We start from the raw sequence: 16,499 nt of genomic DNA on the forward strand, positions 1-16,499 counted from the left end.
TTTGTAGTCTAATATTATATTTAAAATTGTGTTTTTAAGTTTATCTCTTCATATGCTCTTCATATGCTCCGCAGCTAATTAGATAACTAATGCAGTATCTTGAGATAAACTTTGGACAATTTTAAATATAAAAACGGACTATGTATGAATACTGATATAAATTTGCAGAGATAAATTACAATAAGATATTCTCATTACACTTCTGTACGTACACGCTGGCGTGCGTAATATATAATAATGTTAAATGCTAAAAAATGTAAATGTAAATGTACAAATAAATATATCAAATAGATATATATAGATAAGTAAATAAAAACTACATTTAACAATAACAAATATAAACGCAACGTCATCAATACTTACATATAAAAATTTCATTGTTTCAGCAAAGTGATATTCTATCCAGCTTTTACGTAAGTCCTGTTATTAACATCGCGTCAAGAAAGTTCTGCAGTCGTGATACTAATTAGTCATCATACTCTCACGTTTGCTCTCACATATTAAACTGCTGTAATTAAATATGTCACGCATCAGTCATCGAGTTCGTGAATTAAAGAACAGATAGAAATACGAAGAAAGTTATTTTATTAATTTATAGTTATTGTCATTTTGTATCTGTATCTTATGTTCATCACATCTGTATCTATTGTTCAACATCTGTATCTATTGTCCATCAAAAAATAGCACGAATATGTGATTAGGTGTAATTTCCTTCTTTACAATTGCAGCACGTTTATTAGATGACTACCTGAGGTAGTCATGGGATTTCCAATTCGTTGTTTTGTACATGTCATGATATTACACTAGATTTACCATTTTAAATAATTTATATTCAAAAAAAACACTGTTTACCAAAATATTCAATCACTCAAACATTATTTTTACTCCACTGATTGTTCGCAAATGTTATTATCGTTATTCGCTAAATAATAGTCTGGTAAACAACATAGATTCAAGAAATGTATAGCAATATTATCAACACCACGCATTTGCAAACTTGAAAATTAGCATTAATTCTAAGAAGCTTTTATATAATCGTCTCAATTTATCTCGATGTAAAAAAAATTAAGTTTGTAAGCACGGACTGTGTGATATCATGTTGGAATTATTTAATTTCTCAACAGTGTATGCCACAATTTGTGAGACAATAGAACTCATATTCCAAGAAATGATCCTTCATCGTGGAATTTTATCACCATTACTATAATGACATCATACACCGAGAGAGATAGAAATAGAAAACAACAAAGAATTACTGTAACACGTTTGAATGAATGAACAAGTATAATCATGTGTGAAAACGAGATAATTTCATTGGAGACAAAAAATTGAGAAGCAGAGTAAACGAAATTAGATATCTGCAGAATCATCGATTTTATTATCAAGTTCTGAGTCGTGGTTGTTAATCCAGGCCATCATATCGTCAGAGCTGGATCATCTTACAGTTATTTATGTTTCACCGTATTAGTGACGTTATCTCTATTTTTCTTCAATCTTTTTAAATTCCATTTTCTATTAATACATTTGTAACGCATTCGATATTATTCATCGATATGTCAGTTGAATAATATATTTTAATCAGTATTTCTAGACTTAATAAAACTGTATAACAAACGTTTTCTCTTCACTGATTATAATTAATATTACCGCAAATATCGTGCGTGTATCCAAAATGAAACGAAATTTATTCACAAATCTCTAACACATGCGTGCACGTATTGTAATAAAAGTAAACCATAATAGTGTGTGTACCATCTGTCAAAAGGTGAAGGCGCTGCGATGATAAACGCGGACGTGGTTCATCCTGTTCTTCAGTACGCTTGTGTCGATCGTAGGCGACGGATGTGTGTAGTTAGTTGTACGCATCTTTGAGCTCTGTGAGTGCTCTGGAAATATTAATAACAAGTGAGGCAAAAATCGAAATGCATATTGACGAGAGATAAAATTGTTTCTAGTGTCATATTAATATAATGAATATAATAACGCAATGTCGTAACAGAGATAGATGTATAATTCACAATCGAAATTTACTTGTAAACAGAGAAAGTTCACAGAATTGTGAGATGAAATGTGTGTTGAATCGTTAATAGCAAATGTATGAATCAAATTATACCTCAAGTTGATTAATTAGAACATATATATAAAGTACATCATACATATAACAATATAGATTACAAAACTATGTAAATTCTAAGAGTTATACTCAAAAGTTTACACAGCAAACCGCAAAGAACAGAAACAGATCTTATTAATTAAGTTTTTTCTTTTTCGTTAAATAATCCAAGTTTTGTGTTAAAAAACCTATATATCTTAATTTTGTTCAGCAAATATATGATTGATTTTTTACGGCGCCAATAATATTAATAAGATGTTATTTTGCGTATGTTATTTTATTCTATATATTTATAATATTAAAGTAAAATTTATTGTAATTCTCTTCTACTTATAGAGCAGATTAATCGATTGCGGAACGTTTCGATCATTACTCATCTTCAGTAAAGATTCAAAACAGAGTTGATAGAAAAAAAGATTACAAGAGAAATTTATACATTCATTGTTACGTAAATTATTTCAAATGTCAAACAGATTATATAACAGACATAACTTAAGAAATCAAAACAGTGCGGTAATCGAGTATAAAAACATTTTTTTCTGTACGCGATCCACTTATAGCTTATGTATATCTTTGATCAGGTAAAGGTTTATACTTCTTCCCTGTTCTCTGATTACAATTTTTTTCTAAATAAATATATAGAATAAATTATTTAACTCAACATCTTATATTAATATTGCTCTTGTCAACGTTGAAAACCTAATTGTATATATATATATATAAATTAATTATATATATATATCTATATATATGTATTATTTATATATATAATTACGCGTATATTTTATTACATATATATATATATATATATATATATATATATATATGTATATATGTATATATATTTGCTGTGCTAAAATTTGTGTTTTAGATTTCTATCTTTTTTGCGCGCGTTGACCGATACTATCTTTTGTATTTTTATTTGAAAATAAACGTAGTTCTATGAATCGACTCTTCTCGCAGAATAAGAGTGCGGAAAAATGACGGAGCAGGAGACAAAAGAGAGGGAGGATAGAAGAGTAGTTCTCTACCTTTGGGGGGGAAAAAACTTACCGGACAGGTTTTAAAGCGGGACAGGACCGGTGTAGGATATTTAACGTTTCCACACATGCACACATACGTACACACACATATATACATACACACACACCCATTATAAATCTTCAAAAATGTAGAATTAGACGGATCGCATCTGTTATGCCAATGTCAAAAATTTTTCAATCACATTTCTTTCAAGACCTTGTCATTGTCAGTGTGTATTTTTCATGGATATTTTAATTGTTTCAACAGAACATATTCGACAGAATCGACCGTTTTGACAAGATCATCGACATCGCAGCAACACGTACTTTTTATGTGAAAATGATTTGACGTGAAAAAAGTGTTTCTCTGACATATCGTGAAAACGATGCGGAATAACTTTTTCTAAACGTTACTCGTACAGAATCAAAAATGAATACAAATATATAAATCCTCGCGTCATTTCTGTGGAAAAAAAAAAAAAAACAATAATACATTGAAAGAGAGAATATCGTTCTGGTTTTGCGATGACATCGTCAGAGGAAAAGATCAACGTAGCAAGCATGAAACAGAAATTGATAAACCACATGTCGCCTGTGAAAGAAGAGACAAGGTCCTTCTTGAATTTCTCGCGAGAAAATCTGAGCATCTCGCATTCTGATTTAGAGGAAGGATTTAACAGATCGCGACTAAAACCAAGCAAGAACACGATTTTGAGCATAGTCGCACTTATCATCGCTGTTCTTTGTCTTGGTCTTGAAAGCTGGGAGTTACATTGTTCATTGTCGAAATTGCATGACATCGATCAGCTGAAGAGAGACGTTGAGAGCTTGAAGCATCGGCTTTTGGAGCAAGATCTACTGGACGAATTAAAAGCCTTCGAACAGGTAAGCAACGTGTCAGGTGTTGCTATTTTTTTTATTCATCTGGAAAAAGAAACCGCGTATTGTACGCTCTTATATATCTCACCCATTAGTTCACAAGTTTTGTTAATACAAATAATATCACTTCATTAATAATTAACACGCACGTCATACGCACACACTCGGTCACGTTCTGCCACGAGGAAATTCAAGTTGTACAAGCAGGTTATTGAACTCTCCGTGTAGATTCTCATACATATGCGGTAATATAACGCACACGAGACTTATCTCCGACCTTTGGTTTGATTCGTATTTCTGTCATGGCAACCTTGGTTTTTAGCTGAGCAATTAGATAAAATTTCAAACCGTGTGTTAAATTTGCAACTCTCTCTTTCCCGTATGAATCCTCTGTTCAAAAAATATACTTTAAATTTATACGCGTAAGAAAAAAATTTAATGAATTTGTATCGATCTTGATCTTTTGATTGACATCTTCCGACGACAGAATTTCTCATCTAACGGACTTCCCCGTTACTCAGCTAATAATTTAATTGTTTGTGCTGCTTTTCGACGTAGCGATTATGAATAACGAATCGCGTCGCTCGCGAAAGAGGAAATCGCAATACATACATGCTTATTACACCCACACACGGAACAAAACTTTCATTAGACATTTATTATCACGGAGTTGACGTCTAATGGACATCCAATAGAGTTTTTTTGGTCTTTTGTGGACAAATGCATCATTTTTCTCATATCGACCATTTGCTATACTAATGAATAATTCCAATTTATATAAACTTCGCGATATATTGTCACGTATAATTACGTAGTTTTGTTACTTCGCACAGAGACAAATCCGCGTAATTTCACACATACGGGAAGCGTATATTTTATTCGCAAATATTGCAGTTGTACACCGAAGAGTCCACGGAAGACAATGATCCTGGCGAGGCAGACATTGACAACGCCGATTACGATTCTAATTACAATGATGACGATTCTACGTCGCGCGATTATACCGACGACCGCACGTCTTTGTCGTACGATTCCAAGTTGGATTTATCCGAAATTACGTCGACGTCGGTACCTGCGTTGTATCCGGAATCCGAGTCGAACAGAGCTATGGAAATACTGACTGCCTTCCGTAAAGCTGAGACGAAACGCGGAGAGAAGTTTGTGAAGAACGTGCGAGAAAGTCACAAGTGAGGCGTTAACGATGTTTTCTATAAACAAAACACGTTAGACAGTAAAGAGAAAAAATCATAAACAAATTTGTATAGTTTCTCAATCTTTACACGCACATTTTTGATAGGACAACGTATCGGAAAAAAATAAATTTCTGTATTAAATTTATATTTATTACATATATAGAAATATTGACCGGCGAGAACGTCTCAAGGAGGAACACAATGCGCGATTAAGTCACGAGAAGAACGTCAGTGCAAACGTCACAACCGAGCACAAACGTGATAACGACGCAAGAGATATTGCAAACACAGGGGATGTCAAAGAAGGTGTCAAATCGAAGCGATCTGTAAGTGATCACACGATAGCTGACGATCCTTCGGCAGATGAATCGAACTATCAGCACGAGCATCACGTGAGGACTGTTGGGTCCGGATCACGTCTTTACGCAAATGGCAACAGAAACGCTAATAACAATTCCGAAAAAAATCCAGCATCGTAAGCATATTCGCATTTCCAATTCTTAGAAAATTCTTTGATAAACTTTTTCTATGCTTTTTGTACAGATATGTTTGTTTTCTGAAATGAGCGTTAAATTTACATAAAAGAGTCAATTTTATTCAGTGTGTAAAAACTTATATTGACCGCGTTAACAACAAACTTATATTTTTTCTTTTCCGGACAAGACACTCTTCGAAGAAGTATCATTCTCGTGCGCGTCCAAAAGCATTCTCTTTAGCGCACAATGACCAATTAAGCCAAGAATTTGTTCAGCACACGAACTTAAGCACGGAGACCGCGGTCGGCGAAAGAGTTAATTGGCGAAATACGCTTCACAACGACACGGCAAACGGAACCGAAATTCGTAGATCCAAATTCCCTCAGGTGAGTCATATCGCGCGGTTGAAAAAAAAAAAAAATCCGAGTCTCGAGAATTCAGTATAGGATTCAAATAACGCAAAGCGTTGCGTGATCGAATTAGAATTTCGAAATATCGGCGAGGAATATTCGACGAAAACGAAGACTGACTCGGAGACACTTACATGCGCCACGGCAGATTTACGCAATTCACTTCGGGGCGGACACCACCCTCTTCTCGTCGGGAGACGAGCACGTTGGCAACGGGAAGGCGCGACATAACAACGGCATTTTTAAGGCATGGCAGCCGAGCGACTGGGTCGCCGATCTCGGTATGAATAGACATTTTACACTCGCCACCGACGGCAAACTTACTGTGCACGAGCCGGGATTGTATCTGGTCTACGCGCAGATTCACTACCTGGACGATCACGATGAGAACGGTTTTCGCCTGTTGGTAAACGGCAGATCGATCATGCAATGCATGGCAAGTATATTATGTAAAAAGGAATTTATGTGTATATGTGCGGTAAATATACAATTAAAACTATTTTTTTTAGGTGTACAGTCCAGGTACAGGACACAAGAGTCGCTCGTGTTTTTCAGCCCAAGTGACTGTCCTTCAGACGGGTGATCATCTAATCCTGAAAGATATCGGAACAGCGAGATACACTCTGTTTCAACATGACAAAAGTTTCTTCGGCTTGACGAAGCTCGGTGAACTGGGACAGCATAGACAACAACCAACACCGTCAACACCGAGACATCAACCGCAACAAACAACATATTAAACGTGTATAATTTTCTTAATTGCTCTGTAATTAGTAGTAGCGCTAAAATCAATTGATAAATGACCTATTGTAGTTATCAATTATTAATAGCAAAATTAAAACAGACACACTTGTCGTCAAATAGGCAGCAACTTGCTGCTGCCTATTGTTACAATCTGACATAACGTGTTTGGTTTTTAGAAATATAACAATTGTATACGTAATATATTTTTACCTCGTAAGTGGTATTATTTCTTATTGTTTCTATTCCCTATGTCTCATCCGAGTGAGTTATTCCATGTTGTGTTTATAAATTCCTTTCCCTTCTTACATCTTTATAATATAGTATCTTGCTACGTGTGTCCACAGTAACACCGTATATGTTTAAAAAATTAAGATTGTATATAACGTAGTAACGAGTGCAAATAAGAGACTTGAAAATTTGAAAAGATTGTAAGCGCGCTCGATCACGAACAATAGAGAATCGACTGACAGCGGAAAATATGTCACGCTCTTTTCTTCGCTCCGTTTACCCGTTACATTCGATATCCAATAGAAAACCTCGGTTTCTCGAAACCCAAGTGTTGCTGCTAAAATCCCCAGCAAGCACACGTCACTATTGGTTATCGCAATAATCCTCTATAAAATCTAAGGGTTTGTATCCGCCAATCGCAGCCTGACTAACGTAAACCAGACGTATGAGCGTACAGCAAAAAATGACTTTTGTAAAGTTGGCATCAGGCGTACAGTCTGACGTGAATTGCTACAGTCACAATGACGCCTCCTTCCGCCGGCGACACGAGGCGTCGGCAGTGACCGGCTGGTGTCCGTAACCGGGCCGAAGCAGAGTCGGGAACGCGACAGGCATACGGGAAACAAGGGTTGCTTTGGAAGCAAGAGGTGTAGTGTGTCGCCCTACGTGTTGATGGTCGCGCCGCATCGCGTCACACCAAGATCCCCCATCCAATCCTAAATCTCTTCGCCATTGCTCGCTGTGTTTCTCTCTCGTTCCGTCTGTCTTTTTCTTTTTGTGTCTCTGTCTTTCTCTTTCTTTCGCTCTCCCTTCTCCCTCTTCCTTTCGCCGCGATTGACAGCGGTTCAACCGATTGACCGATCACGTTTTCACACGCTACCGGAAGAAGGAAGTTCACCTTGCTTGCGCTCTTTTATTTCTCAAGGCCCACTCTCTTTCCATGTCAACGACACGCACGCTCCTGCCAAGGCCAGCAGCGAGCTACGCCCCCCACGTCGTTGCCGTCGTCGCTGTCAAAAGATTGTTGTTGTGCACGTCGCATCCGCGCCACTGGGAGGTACCGACGAAATCCACCGACGGCATCGAACGTCAAGAATCAAGAAGGAGAAGGAGGAGGAGGAGGAGGAGGAGGACGTGGACGTGCGGTCGCATTGGCGTCGCTCCTGCCAGCCTGAGATGAGCGACCATGGCTGCATACATTTGAATAATTTCAAAGTAGCTAAGGGTATCCAGCCGTACAAAGTGATACATTCGTATTTCGTGACCAGTACATCGACTGAGGCACGCGTCAGGAAGGTACATCTGTTCTTTTACCTTTTTTTTCATGTATGATTCGTGATCAAGATTCTTTGTCACACAATTTTTTTCGGACCTTTCGTCTTGCTCCACCTTGCCTGCTTCGGTTAAGTCTCTCCTGTTTTGTCTCTTGAATTTCTCTGGCCTCTTTCTATTGGTCTATTTAACTCACCCCCTTGTTCATTCCCCTTCCATTTAAACATACAAGATCTTAAATGTTCATGATAGTGTGAGTGTTTTTTTTTATTGGATCTCTGCTGGCGGGACATTCAAAAATGTCTATTGTTATATTTTACACATTGTAGTTATCTATTTATTGTGTTGATTGTTATAATACCTGATTTTATTTTTTATACTTTTTATACATATATTTTGCATATTTATTGTAGATTTAAGTAGAGATGAAAATTTATTAAAATGATGTAAATTTATTAAAATAATCAAATAAGTGTATGTATGTTGATATAAAAATATATGATGTATATTGTATAAAATAGGTTTAAACTCTCTTTCTCTGCACTGAGGCTGCACTGAGCTGCACTAGAACTGTAATTGAACAGATGAGAGTAAGCCTTGCTCTCAAGAGCCAATCATGGTTCTAATGGAGTTTAGTGTTACTCCAATAGAAAAAATCAAATCTAATGCGTTAAAATTAGCTTATTAAGTTTAAAATTTATATTTATTTTTCAATTTTTACATATGTGACTTATTATCTTGTGTAACAAACAAGACAAAGCAAAATTAACACTGAGTTTGTATTACAGGCTGTGAGCTGTTTATGTCATACATGTAAAACTTACAAGGATCGTCTACATTCTTGTCTTCATTGTATATTTTTTGGCTGCTATGTAAGGGGTCATATACAAGAACATGCGAGAACAAAGAAACATTTTCTAGGTAATAAAAACTTGTTTTGTATGTACCAATTGTATCAATATAAATTTTAATATTTAACTCCAAACTCTCTTAACACACTTGATTTTTTGTTTATGCATTAATTTAGTTTTGCGCTATTTTAGCCGTTGATCTGTGTTATGGAAATATTTTGTGCTTCCAATGCGGCGATTATGTATACGATAGAGAATTATTAGCGGTGGCTAAGACGCAATGGAGCGAGTCGGCAAAATCCCTGAGTTTTGGAGAATTTTACCGAGCATGGGAACCGACACAAATAGAAGCGGAGTTGCTGAGAAAGCATCCGCGTCGAAGACGTGTTGTAGAAAATTCCACTATAGGTAACAAAAAAAAACTTTAATTTATACGATGCGATTATTATTTTTTATACAATGATATAATAACTTTTGTTGTACTTTGGCTTCCAGGTTTAAGAGGATTGATCAATCTTGGAAAAACCTGCTTCATGAATTGCATTGTACAGGCATTAATTCACACACCACTGCTGCGAGATTATTTTCTTGCTGACCGTCATCACTGCCCGCAACCAAATCGCTGTCTGGTCTGCGAGGTATCTCATCTGTTCCAAGAATTTTATTCTGGCAACAAAGCCCCGCTGACTCTTCACAAACTCCTTCATCTGATTTGGACGCACGTCAGACATCTGGCGGGCTATGAGCAGCAAGACGCCCACGAATTCTTCATTGCTACACTGGATGTCCTTCATAGACACTGCGAAGCTGCTCCAATATTAGTCAAGGACAATCCCCATCATTGTAACTGTATTATCGATCAGATATTTACCGGGGGCCTTCAGAGTGATGTTGTTTGTCAGGCTTGCAAGTACGTAATTACTTTGTAAAATTATATCTCAAAGAATTTTACGTTTGTCTGATAATTTTGCATACTAATATTCTATTATTTTCTAGACTTTTTTAGTCGAGTCACACAAGTTTTTTCTTATATCAGACGTAATATGCTTATTGAAGCAGAATAGAGCAATTACTTAATTTAGATGTTTTGTTTTAGTGGAGTGTCTACCACAATAGATCCATTTTGGGACATATCTTTGGATCTAGGTCCGGCGGCTGGTGCATCTGGTTCTGATTCGTCCGGGCCTCCCACTTCCTTACTGGACTGTCTGGAGAGATTTACTAGAGCTGAATATTTGGGTTCCACTGCAAAGATCAAATGCAGTAATTGCCAAACTTACCAGGAGAGTACGAAGCAGCTAACGATGAAGCAACTGCCGATCGTGGCGAGTTTTCACTTGAAGCGTTTCGAGCACTCTAGCATCCAAGATAAGATCTCCAAGAAGAAGATCTCTACATTTATTTCGTTCCCGGAACAACTGGACATGACGCCATTTATGTCGCATAAGCGTAATGGCAACAACAATAGCGCCATGATGGATAGTTTATCAAAAAACGGAGAAGAGATGACCTTCAGTGACAATAGGTAGCGACATTTCATAAAATGATTTACGATTTTTCTCTATTTTTGATTTTGTTACGGATGATCAAATATGGTATATTGTATCTTTTAAAGAAATTTAATCTTATCGCTACCGACTAGGTATTCTTTGTTTGCCGTGATAAATCACGAGGGATCATTAGAGACTGGACATTATACTGCTTTTATCAGACAACAAAGAGATCAATGGTTCAAATGCGATGACCATTTGATTACGCGAGCTAGACTGAAAGACGTCTTGACTAGCGAAGGGTAAGTATAGAATAAGTGATTGTAAGTAATTAAAACTGAGAATGATTTGTTTCCAATTTAAATGTTTGTTTTTCATTGGATATTTAGAAAAGACAAAAGGGAATTATAGAAAAGACAAATTTTTAATAACTAAGTGGAGTATTTTGCTTTTCAGATATCTTCTGTTTTATCACAAGCAGATTTTGGAGTACGGTCGGAATAATAAAGTGTGAAAAAAAAGAAGAAAGAAAACGAAGAGGAAAAGTAAATCATGTAATTAATTTATTTAACAAAGAATTAAAAAAAAAAAATCGCTGGGGAGAGCTAGACGTCGATGACGTTTTACGTTTGTCGGAAATAAATTAATTGTCACCCTCGCTTTTTGGTTTCCGCCGGCGCCTTTTGTGTTCGATGGGGCGTGCTGACTGACTGCCCGATCGACATTTGTGTGTTGAGTGTAACGTAAGCATAGGTGTTAAGATTAGCTCAATTTTTTTAAATCGACCGATCGCAATTTTTGTATATCGCTGACTGTTATACTCCTGTCCTGCCACTTGTATTCATGACTCACCAGGGATGAGCCCTTGTATGTGTCTTTCTTTTTAGTTTCTGCACCTGCCAGCAGAGAATGTCAATTTCGACGTCTGAAAAGATTTCAGTATGTTCGTATTATTATTGAAATGCCACATATTCATAAATAACCTAATATACTTTTTCATAATTTATGTAATTTAAGCTGATTTCATAATTATTGATATAGTAACAAGTAATCGAATAAAATATCATGTATAATATGACGGATTCTTTGTTAAAAAGTAGAGGCGATTTTTGAAGTATTTTTTAATAAAAGAAAAACTTACATATACAATACAGAGAATTTGGGTTTGATATATATTGTTTATTTATACTTTTCACTACAATAGTGTTTATTAACATTTATATACATGTATATGTATAGAGAGAAGTATAAATATATACAAAGTGATATGTGTGGATGTAGCTCTGATTTTTTCCAAAAAAAAAAATAGCAGATTAAAACGTCTAGTAAGAGCTTGGACACAGGGTCTTAGTGTGTGATTATTTTATTAGAAGTATGATAAGAGTATTTAACTCCTCTTTTTTGTTTCTAGATGTGTCTTCTCGAATTGTTGTCGTGATAAATTGAGTATTAAAGTGAACGACGCGCGGCTTATCATTTTTTCTCACAAATATTTTTATCTGTCTAACCTCTCGATTTTTTTAATTTGCGTTCGCTGGCAAGTTGAAAAGTTGCTTAAAAGTTTTTAAGTGGCAGATGGAAAAATTTGATAAGAAAAAATGAATTCAGGTTTATACTTATTTTGATATTTTACTTTGTAAGTTACCGTGGCGACAGTGTGACAAGAAGACGCCCCGACCAAACCAAGTTAAATATTTTTACTTATTACTTATACATATATGTGTTAACAAATAAAACGTTTTTTGTAGTTACAAGTATAAAAAGCAGTATATATATGTATATATAATAAACCTCATTTTTTATTTAGGACAATTCTTAAGAATCGCCTTTATTTTACGCTAACTTACAAAAGAAGACGCCCTTGATATTAATTTTTGTGTATTTATGAATTTGATATAATCTTGATACGAGCAACACTGTTTTTTCTCTTATGTATAAAAATGTTTTCCAATATATTTTCTTGTATTTATAACGGCCGTCCCTGGAAAACTCAATTTTGTACAGAGAAAATAACATAAGCAACAGCGGGTATAAAGACATTGACTTGAGGCGAATTCTTCGCTGAACTTTGTATAATAAAAATCGCTGTTCGACAAACTGTCATTCTGGTTGACCTTTGTCTTAATTTTTGTTTTCTATTTTTTTTAAATGACATTTGTAAGTTATTATCACACGTAATCAAAGTACCAAATACTCAGAAATGCGACGCCTATTTTGAATACGAGCCGATCATTTTCATCAATATTGATTTTATTCTTTTTTTGCTAAACTGCTGGTTATACCAGTTTAGATCTAATCTTTTTCCTTCCATTTAGAGTGAAAAAGATGAACTCTGAACCGATGTAACTAGTTTAATAAAAACGAACAAATCCAATCTCGCACATACCAGTCAGGCTACGGCTAAATGCGTGTTGAGTAACGCTGAGAGAAACATATTTTATCTTTAACAATGTTTTTAAATTTTATGTGCTTGTGTACTGAATTATGTAAAAGATCCGATAAATATTATACACAAAAAATTTCTTTTTATATTCTAAATTAATGTTTTTTTAAATTGACTCGGAAATATAAAAAATTCTCTGCGAAAAAATCATAACGAGCAAATATAAAACTCATATATAAAATTTCTTTTTACATCTAAATTAATATTTTTTTAATTGACTAAGAAATAAGAAATTCGTATGCATGAGTTTTACATTTGCTCGTTGTGATTTTTTATTGTGTTCAGATAAGTACATGTGCATCAACTTCCAATCACATCTTTCACCGAGATGACTAACAGCAATGGAATGGCACTTTATTATTTGGACTCTGAAACTTTGGATTCACATTGATCTATTTTCTCTAAACTTGGAACGGATATGGACATAATGCTATATGTATATTAGCAGGTAATATTTTATTACACATATGCCGATATGAACATTTTTATATAAAGCGAAAGTACGTATATTACACGTAAATCTATAAGAAATAAAGTTTATATTACAACGGGACTTTTTTTTGTTAGTACAGATTTTTTTAAATCTTAAATTTGTTAAATTAAATATCAAATTAAAAATTATACATAATCGCGACAATCTTCCAATGATAAACTTTTATTGATATGACAAAAACAGAACATAATTAGTAATTTTTATTAAGAAAATGTTTACGAACAAACATTTGTATGAAATCGCTCTGACAGAACTAAAACAAAATTATATAACAATAAATAATAAATATAATCGTGAAATGACTGATGCGCGTTCTGCGCATATGTAGTTTCTTCCTCAAAAAACATTCCGCCGCCAAAGTCCGCTAACAAATTAAATAAGTGTGCAAATTAAATAGAGTATAATTATATATGTATAATTATAATATCTTATAGTCTCCATTCTTTTTTAATCATATCTGCCGCTTTCTCGGCAATCATGTAAACTGGCAAAGTTAGGTGTCCCGATGGGATCTCCGGCATAATGGATGCGTCAACTACTCTTAATCCTCTAACTCCGATCACCTGCAAAATAATATGCGTAGATACAAGTGTAAATTCTCCATTTACCTAGTTTATAACGATAAATATTACTTTAATGCTCCGAATAACAAGTACCTTTAATTCAGGATCGACAACAGCAGTGGGATCCGCTCTCGGCCCCATCTTACAAGTACCGGAGTAATGATACAACGTGTTGGATATCGTCCTTATTGCACATTCCCAAAAGGCGTGTGATTCAAGTGTGTATTGGTCGCAAAAATTGGGTATCACTAACATTTCTGGATTAAACGCTCGCATTGATTTGGTATTGCTAATCTTAATTGCCGTCTTAATACCATTAATCATTGTTCTGACATCTTCTGGATCGTCGTAATAATTTGGAATAATTTCAGGTTTAACATCAACATCATTAGCAATTAATCTTATTCGACCGCGACTCTTCGGTTTCAATAATATCGGAACAATACTCCAGCCGTAATCGTCGTTGTATTTGCTGACTATCTTAGTTAGTTCATTATTCAGATTCATTACTTTTTTGAACACAGGTTGACCCATATTTACATTACCAGAAAGTAATAGTTCAATGTCCGGCAAACCACTGCGTTTTTCTGGCTGTTTGGTATTGATAAAAGTGAGAGCTTCGGCGGCCGTGCTCGTTAACGGCCCTGAGTTGTTCAGCAGAAGATCCGTAATGTACGAATTACGGAAGACATCAGAAATATCTCGTTCTCGTAAACTTATTGGTTTGTTTATTTTCCACGACAACGCGTAGAAGGTTACATGATCCATCAGATTTTCTCCGACCGGCGCGTCTCGGACGACGTCTATTCCGAGATTTGCGAGATGTTTAAATGGTCCGATACCGGATAGCATTAGCAACTGAGGTGATCTAATGGCACCCGCGGACAAGATAATCTCTTTACTCGCAAACACGGAAATAGTTCGATCGGTTTTGGTCAATTGTACGCCGATTGCTTTATTCGCACGGCGATCAATCAGCACTTTGTTTACCACACTGTTTTTAGTTACGTAAAGATTTTTGCGGTCACGTATAGGATGTAAGTAAGCTCTGTTGCTACTCATGCGAGTGCCATTGATGAGAGTGCTTTGCGGATACGAGAATCCTATTGAGTTCTCTGCATTATAATCCACTAAGGGATATCCTAGCTCTTGGCCAGCTTTTAAAAAGGCATCTGCCATTGGCGTGCGAAATAGCGGATAAGAGATGTGCACTGGTCCATTAGTTCCACGATAAGTGGTATCCGATTGCAAATCTGGAATATCGACGGTTTCCAATTTTTTTAAATACTTTAAAACGTCCTTGTAAGCCCAGCCCTCGTTTCCCATCTCGGCCCAACGATCGTAATCTTCGGTGCCGCCTCTGGTGGCGATCATGTAGTTTATCACACTGCAACCACCCATTACTCTGCCTCCTAGAAAATGACACTCTTTATTCGCCATACCGAGACAGTATCTGTTCGATGGCTTTGTATGATATTTCCAACTGACGTCGTCATTCATGTGCAAAAACGAAGCTGCCAATGGAACATCCATTAAATAGTTCTCGTTACTTCCAGCTTCAATCAACAATACTTTAACTTCGGGAATTTCGCTTAATCTTGCAGCTAAAGCGGATCCAGCCGTGCCAGCACCAACCACCACAAAGTCATAAATTTCTCCGTGCCGCGGGATCATATCCGGCATCTCATGATTAAAGAATTGTTGACTTTTCTCCAAAAACTTCAAAACTCCAATACTTATATTTGCGATCTTATCCAATAGTGGTTGAAAATTTTCTGACCGAATAGGAACAACGATGACGATAATAATGACAAAGTGAAAAAAGTTTAACATCTTGTTCAAAACTCAACTAAATTTTTCCAACACGTTGCGGTCGAATATGGACTATGAAAATACTCGCACTCGCATCCTTTATATACGATTTCATGTTTTGCTTTTTGTTAAGTTATAAATCATATTACATTCAGTAAATAAAATGCAAATTTCTTTTAATAATACGTTTTACGAAACCTGTTCTTGAAAAAATGATATACATAGTTACACATAATATGCGTAATATACTACTATGTATACAAAGTAGATTACATAAAGCATATTAAATTATTATATAAATTTATTTACATATTTATTTAACCAAGGCTACGTTCAGCAGAACTCAGCGCAATTAGTACGCGCTTTGCGATTATTGCTATAAAGTAACAGTTACGTAACATTAATGTTATAATTTTTCACTTAACAATGTAACTGCTACATATAAGGCATGTTACATTGCAGTTACATCGTTGAGTGGGTAATTATAACATTAACGTTACGTTACTGTTA

The 16,499-nt window shown here is 35.4% G+C and overlaps 3 protein-coding genes across 7 annotated transcripts; 2 read left to right on the plus strand and 1 right to left on the minus strand.

Annotated features, from left to right (window-relative positions):
- The first annotated feature begins 1,813 nt into the window (after nucleotides 1-1,813).
- LOC109852838 (protein eiger) lies at nucleotides 1,814-7,048 on the plus strand. Of its 4 annotated transcripts, none has more exons than XM_020424381.1 (7): nucleotides 1,814-1,877; nucleotides 3,404-4,020; nucleotides 4,909-5,201; nucleotides 5,371-5,682; nucleotides 5,871-6,069; nucleotides 6,167-6,529; nucleotides 6,603-7,048. In XM_020424381.1, exons 2-7 carry the CDS (start codon nucleotides 3,661-3,663, stop codon nucleotides 6,831-6,833), a joined length of 1,758 nt encoding a protein of 585 aa, XP_020279970.1. In that variant the 5' UTR covers nucleotides 1,814-1,877; nucleotides 3,404-3,660; the 3' UTR covers nucleotides 6,834-7,048. The 4 variants fall into 4 exon arrangements, with proteins under 4 accessions (XP_020279970.1, XP_020279962.1, XP_020279987.1 ...); XM_020424373.1 differs by having other exon boundaries at nucleotides 1,825-1,905; XM_020424398.1 differs by having other exon boundaries at nucleotides 1,825-1,905; nucleotides 6,242-6,529.
- A 550-nt stretch (nucleotides 7,049-7,598) lies between these two features.
- Nucleotides 7,599-13,170, plus strand: LOC109851916 (ubiquitin carboxyl-terminal hydrolase 22). Of its 2 annotated transcripts, XM_020422532.1 has the most exons (8): nucleotides 7,599-7,712; nucleotides 7,991-8,361; nucleotides 9,126-9,258; nucleotides 9,381-9,596; nucleotides 9,684-10,098; nucleotides 10,285-10,713; nucleotides 10,831-10,980; nucleotides 11,135-13,170. In XM_020422532.1, the coding sequence occupies exons 2-8, from the start codon at nucleotides 8,242-8,244 to the stop codon at nucleotides 11,190-11,192; spliced, it is 1,521 nt and encodes a 506-aa protein (XP_020278121.1). In that variant the 5' UTR covers nucleotides 7,599-7,712; nucleotides 7,991-8,241; the 3' UTR covers nucleotides 11,193-13,170. The 2 variants fall into 2 exon arrangements, with proteins under 2 accessions (XP_020278121.1, XP_020278112.1); XM_020422523.1 differs by having other exon boundaries at nucleotides 7,599-8,361.
- A 186-nt stretch (nucleotides 13,171-13,356) lies between these two features.
- LOC109851891 (glucose dehydrogenase [FAD, quinone]-like) lies at nucleotides 13,357-16,069 on the minus strand. The gene is made up of 2 exons (XM_020422443.1): nucleotides 14,271-16,069; nucleotides 13,357-14,177 (listed from the first exon to the last, which is right to left on the minus strand). Exons 1-2 carry the CDS (start codon nucleotides 16,008-16,010, stop codon nucleotides 14,043-14,045), a joined length of 1,875 nt encoding a protein of 624 aa, XP_020278032.1. The 5' UTR covers nucleotides 16,011-16,069; the 3' UTR covers nucleotides 13,357-14,042.
- Between the last annotated feature and the right edge of the window lie 430 nt (nucleotides 16,070-16,499).

The sequence above is a fragment of the Pseudomyrmex gracilis genome, unplaced genomic scaffold (assembly GCF_002006095.1).
Source record: "Pseudomyrmex gracilis isolate BER0280 unplaced genomic scaffold, ASM200609v1 scaffold_1, whole genome shotgun sequence".
NCBI classification, from domain to species: Eukaryota; Metazoa; Arthropoda; class Insecta; order Hymenoptera; family Formicidae; genus Pseudomyrmex; species Pseudomyrmex gracilis.

Excerpts from the sequence above, each read along its gene's own strand:
- LOC109852838 (XM_020424381.1), top strand. The coding sequence starts at position 3,661 with ATGACATCGTCAGAGGAAAAGATCAACGTAGCAAGCATGAAACAGAAA. Across the intron at positions 5,683-5,870 it reads TCCGAAAAAAATCCAGCATC|ACACTCTTCGAAGAAGTATC; the intron begins GTAAGCATATTC and ends TTTCCGGACAAG. Across the intron at positions 6,530-6,602 it reads GATCGATCATGCAATGCATG|GTGTACAGTCCAGGTACAGG; the intron begins GCAAGTATATTA and ends TATTTTTTTTAG.
- LOC109851916 (XM_020422523.1), top strand. The coding sequence starts at position 8,242 with ATGAGCGACCATGGCTGCATACATTTGAATAATTTCAAAGTAGCTAAG. Across the intron at positions 8,362-9,125 it reads CTGAGGCACGCGTCAGGAAG|GCTGTGAGCTGTTTATGTCA; the intron begins GTACATCTGTTC and ends TTTGTATTACAG. Across the intron at positions 10,981-11,134 it reads GACGTCTTGACTAGCGAAGG|ATATCTTCTGTTTTATCACA; the intron begins GTAAGTATAGAA and ends TTTGCTTTTCAG.
- LOC109851891 (XM_020422443.1), bottom strand. The coding sequence starts at position 16,010 with ATGTTAAACTTTTTTCACTTTGTCATTATTATCGTCATCGTTGTTCCT. Across the intron at positions 14,178-14,270 it reads TTGTCGATCCTGAATTAAAG|GTGATCGGAGTTAGAGGATT; the intron begins GTACTTGTTATT and ends ATTATTTTGCAG.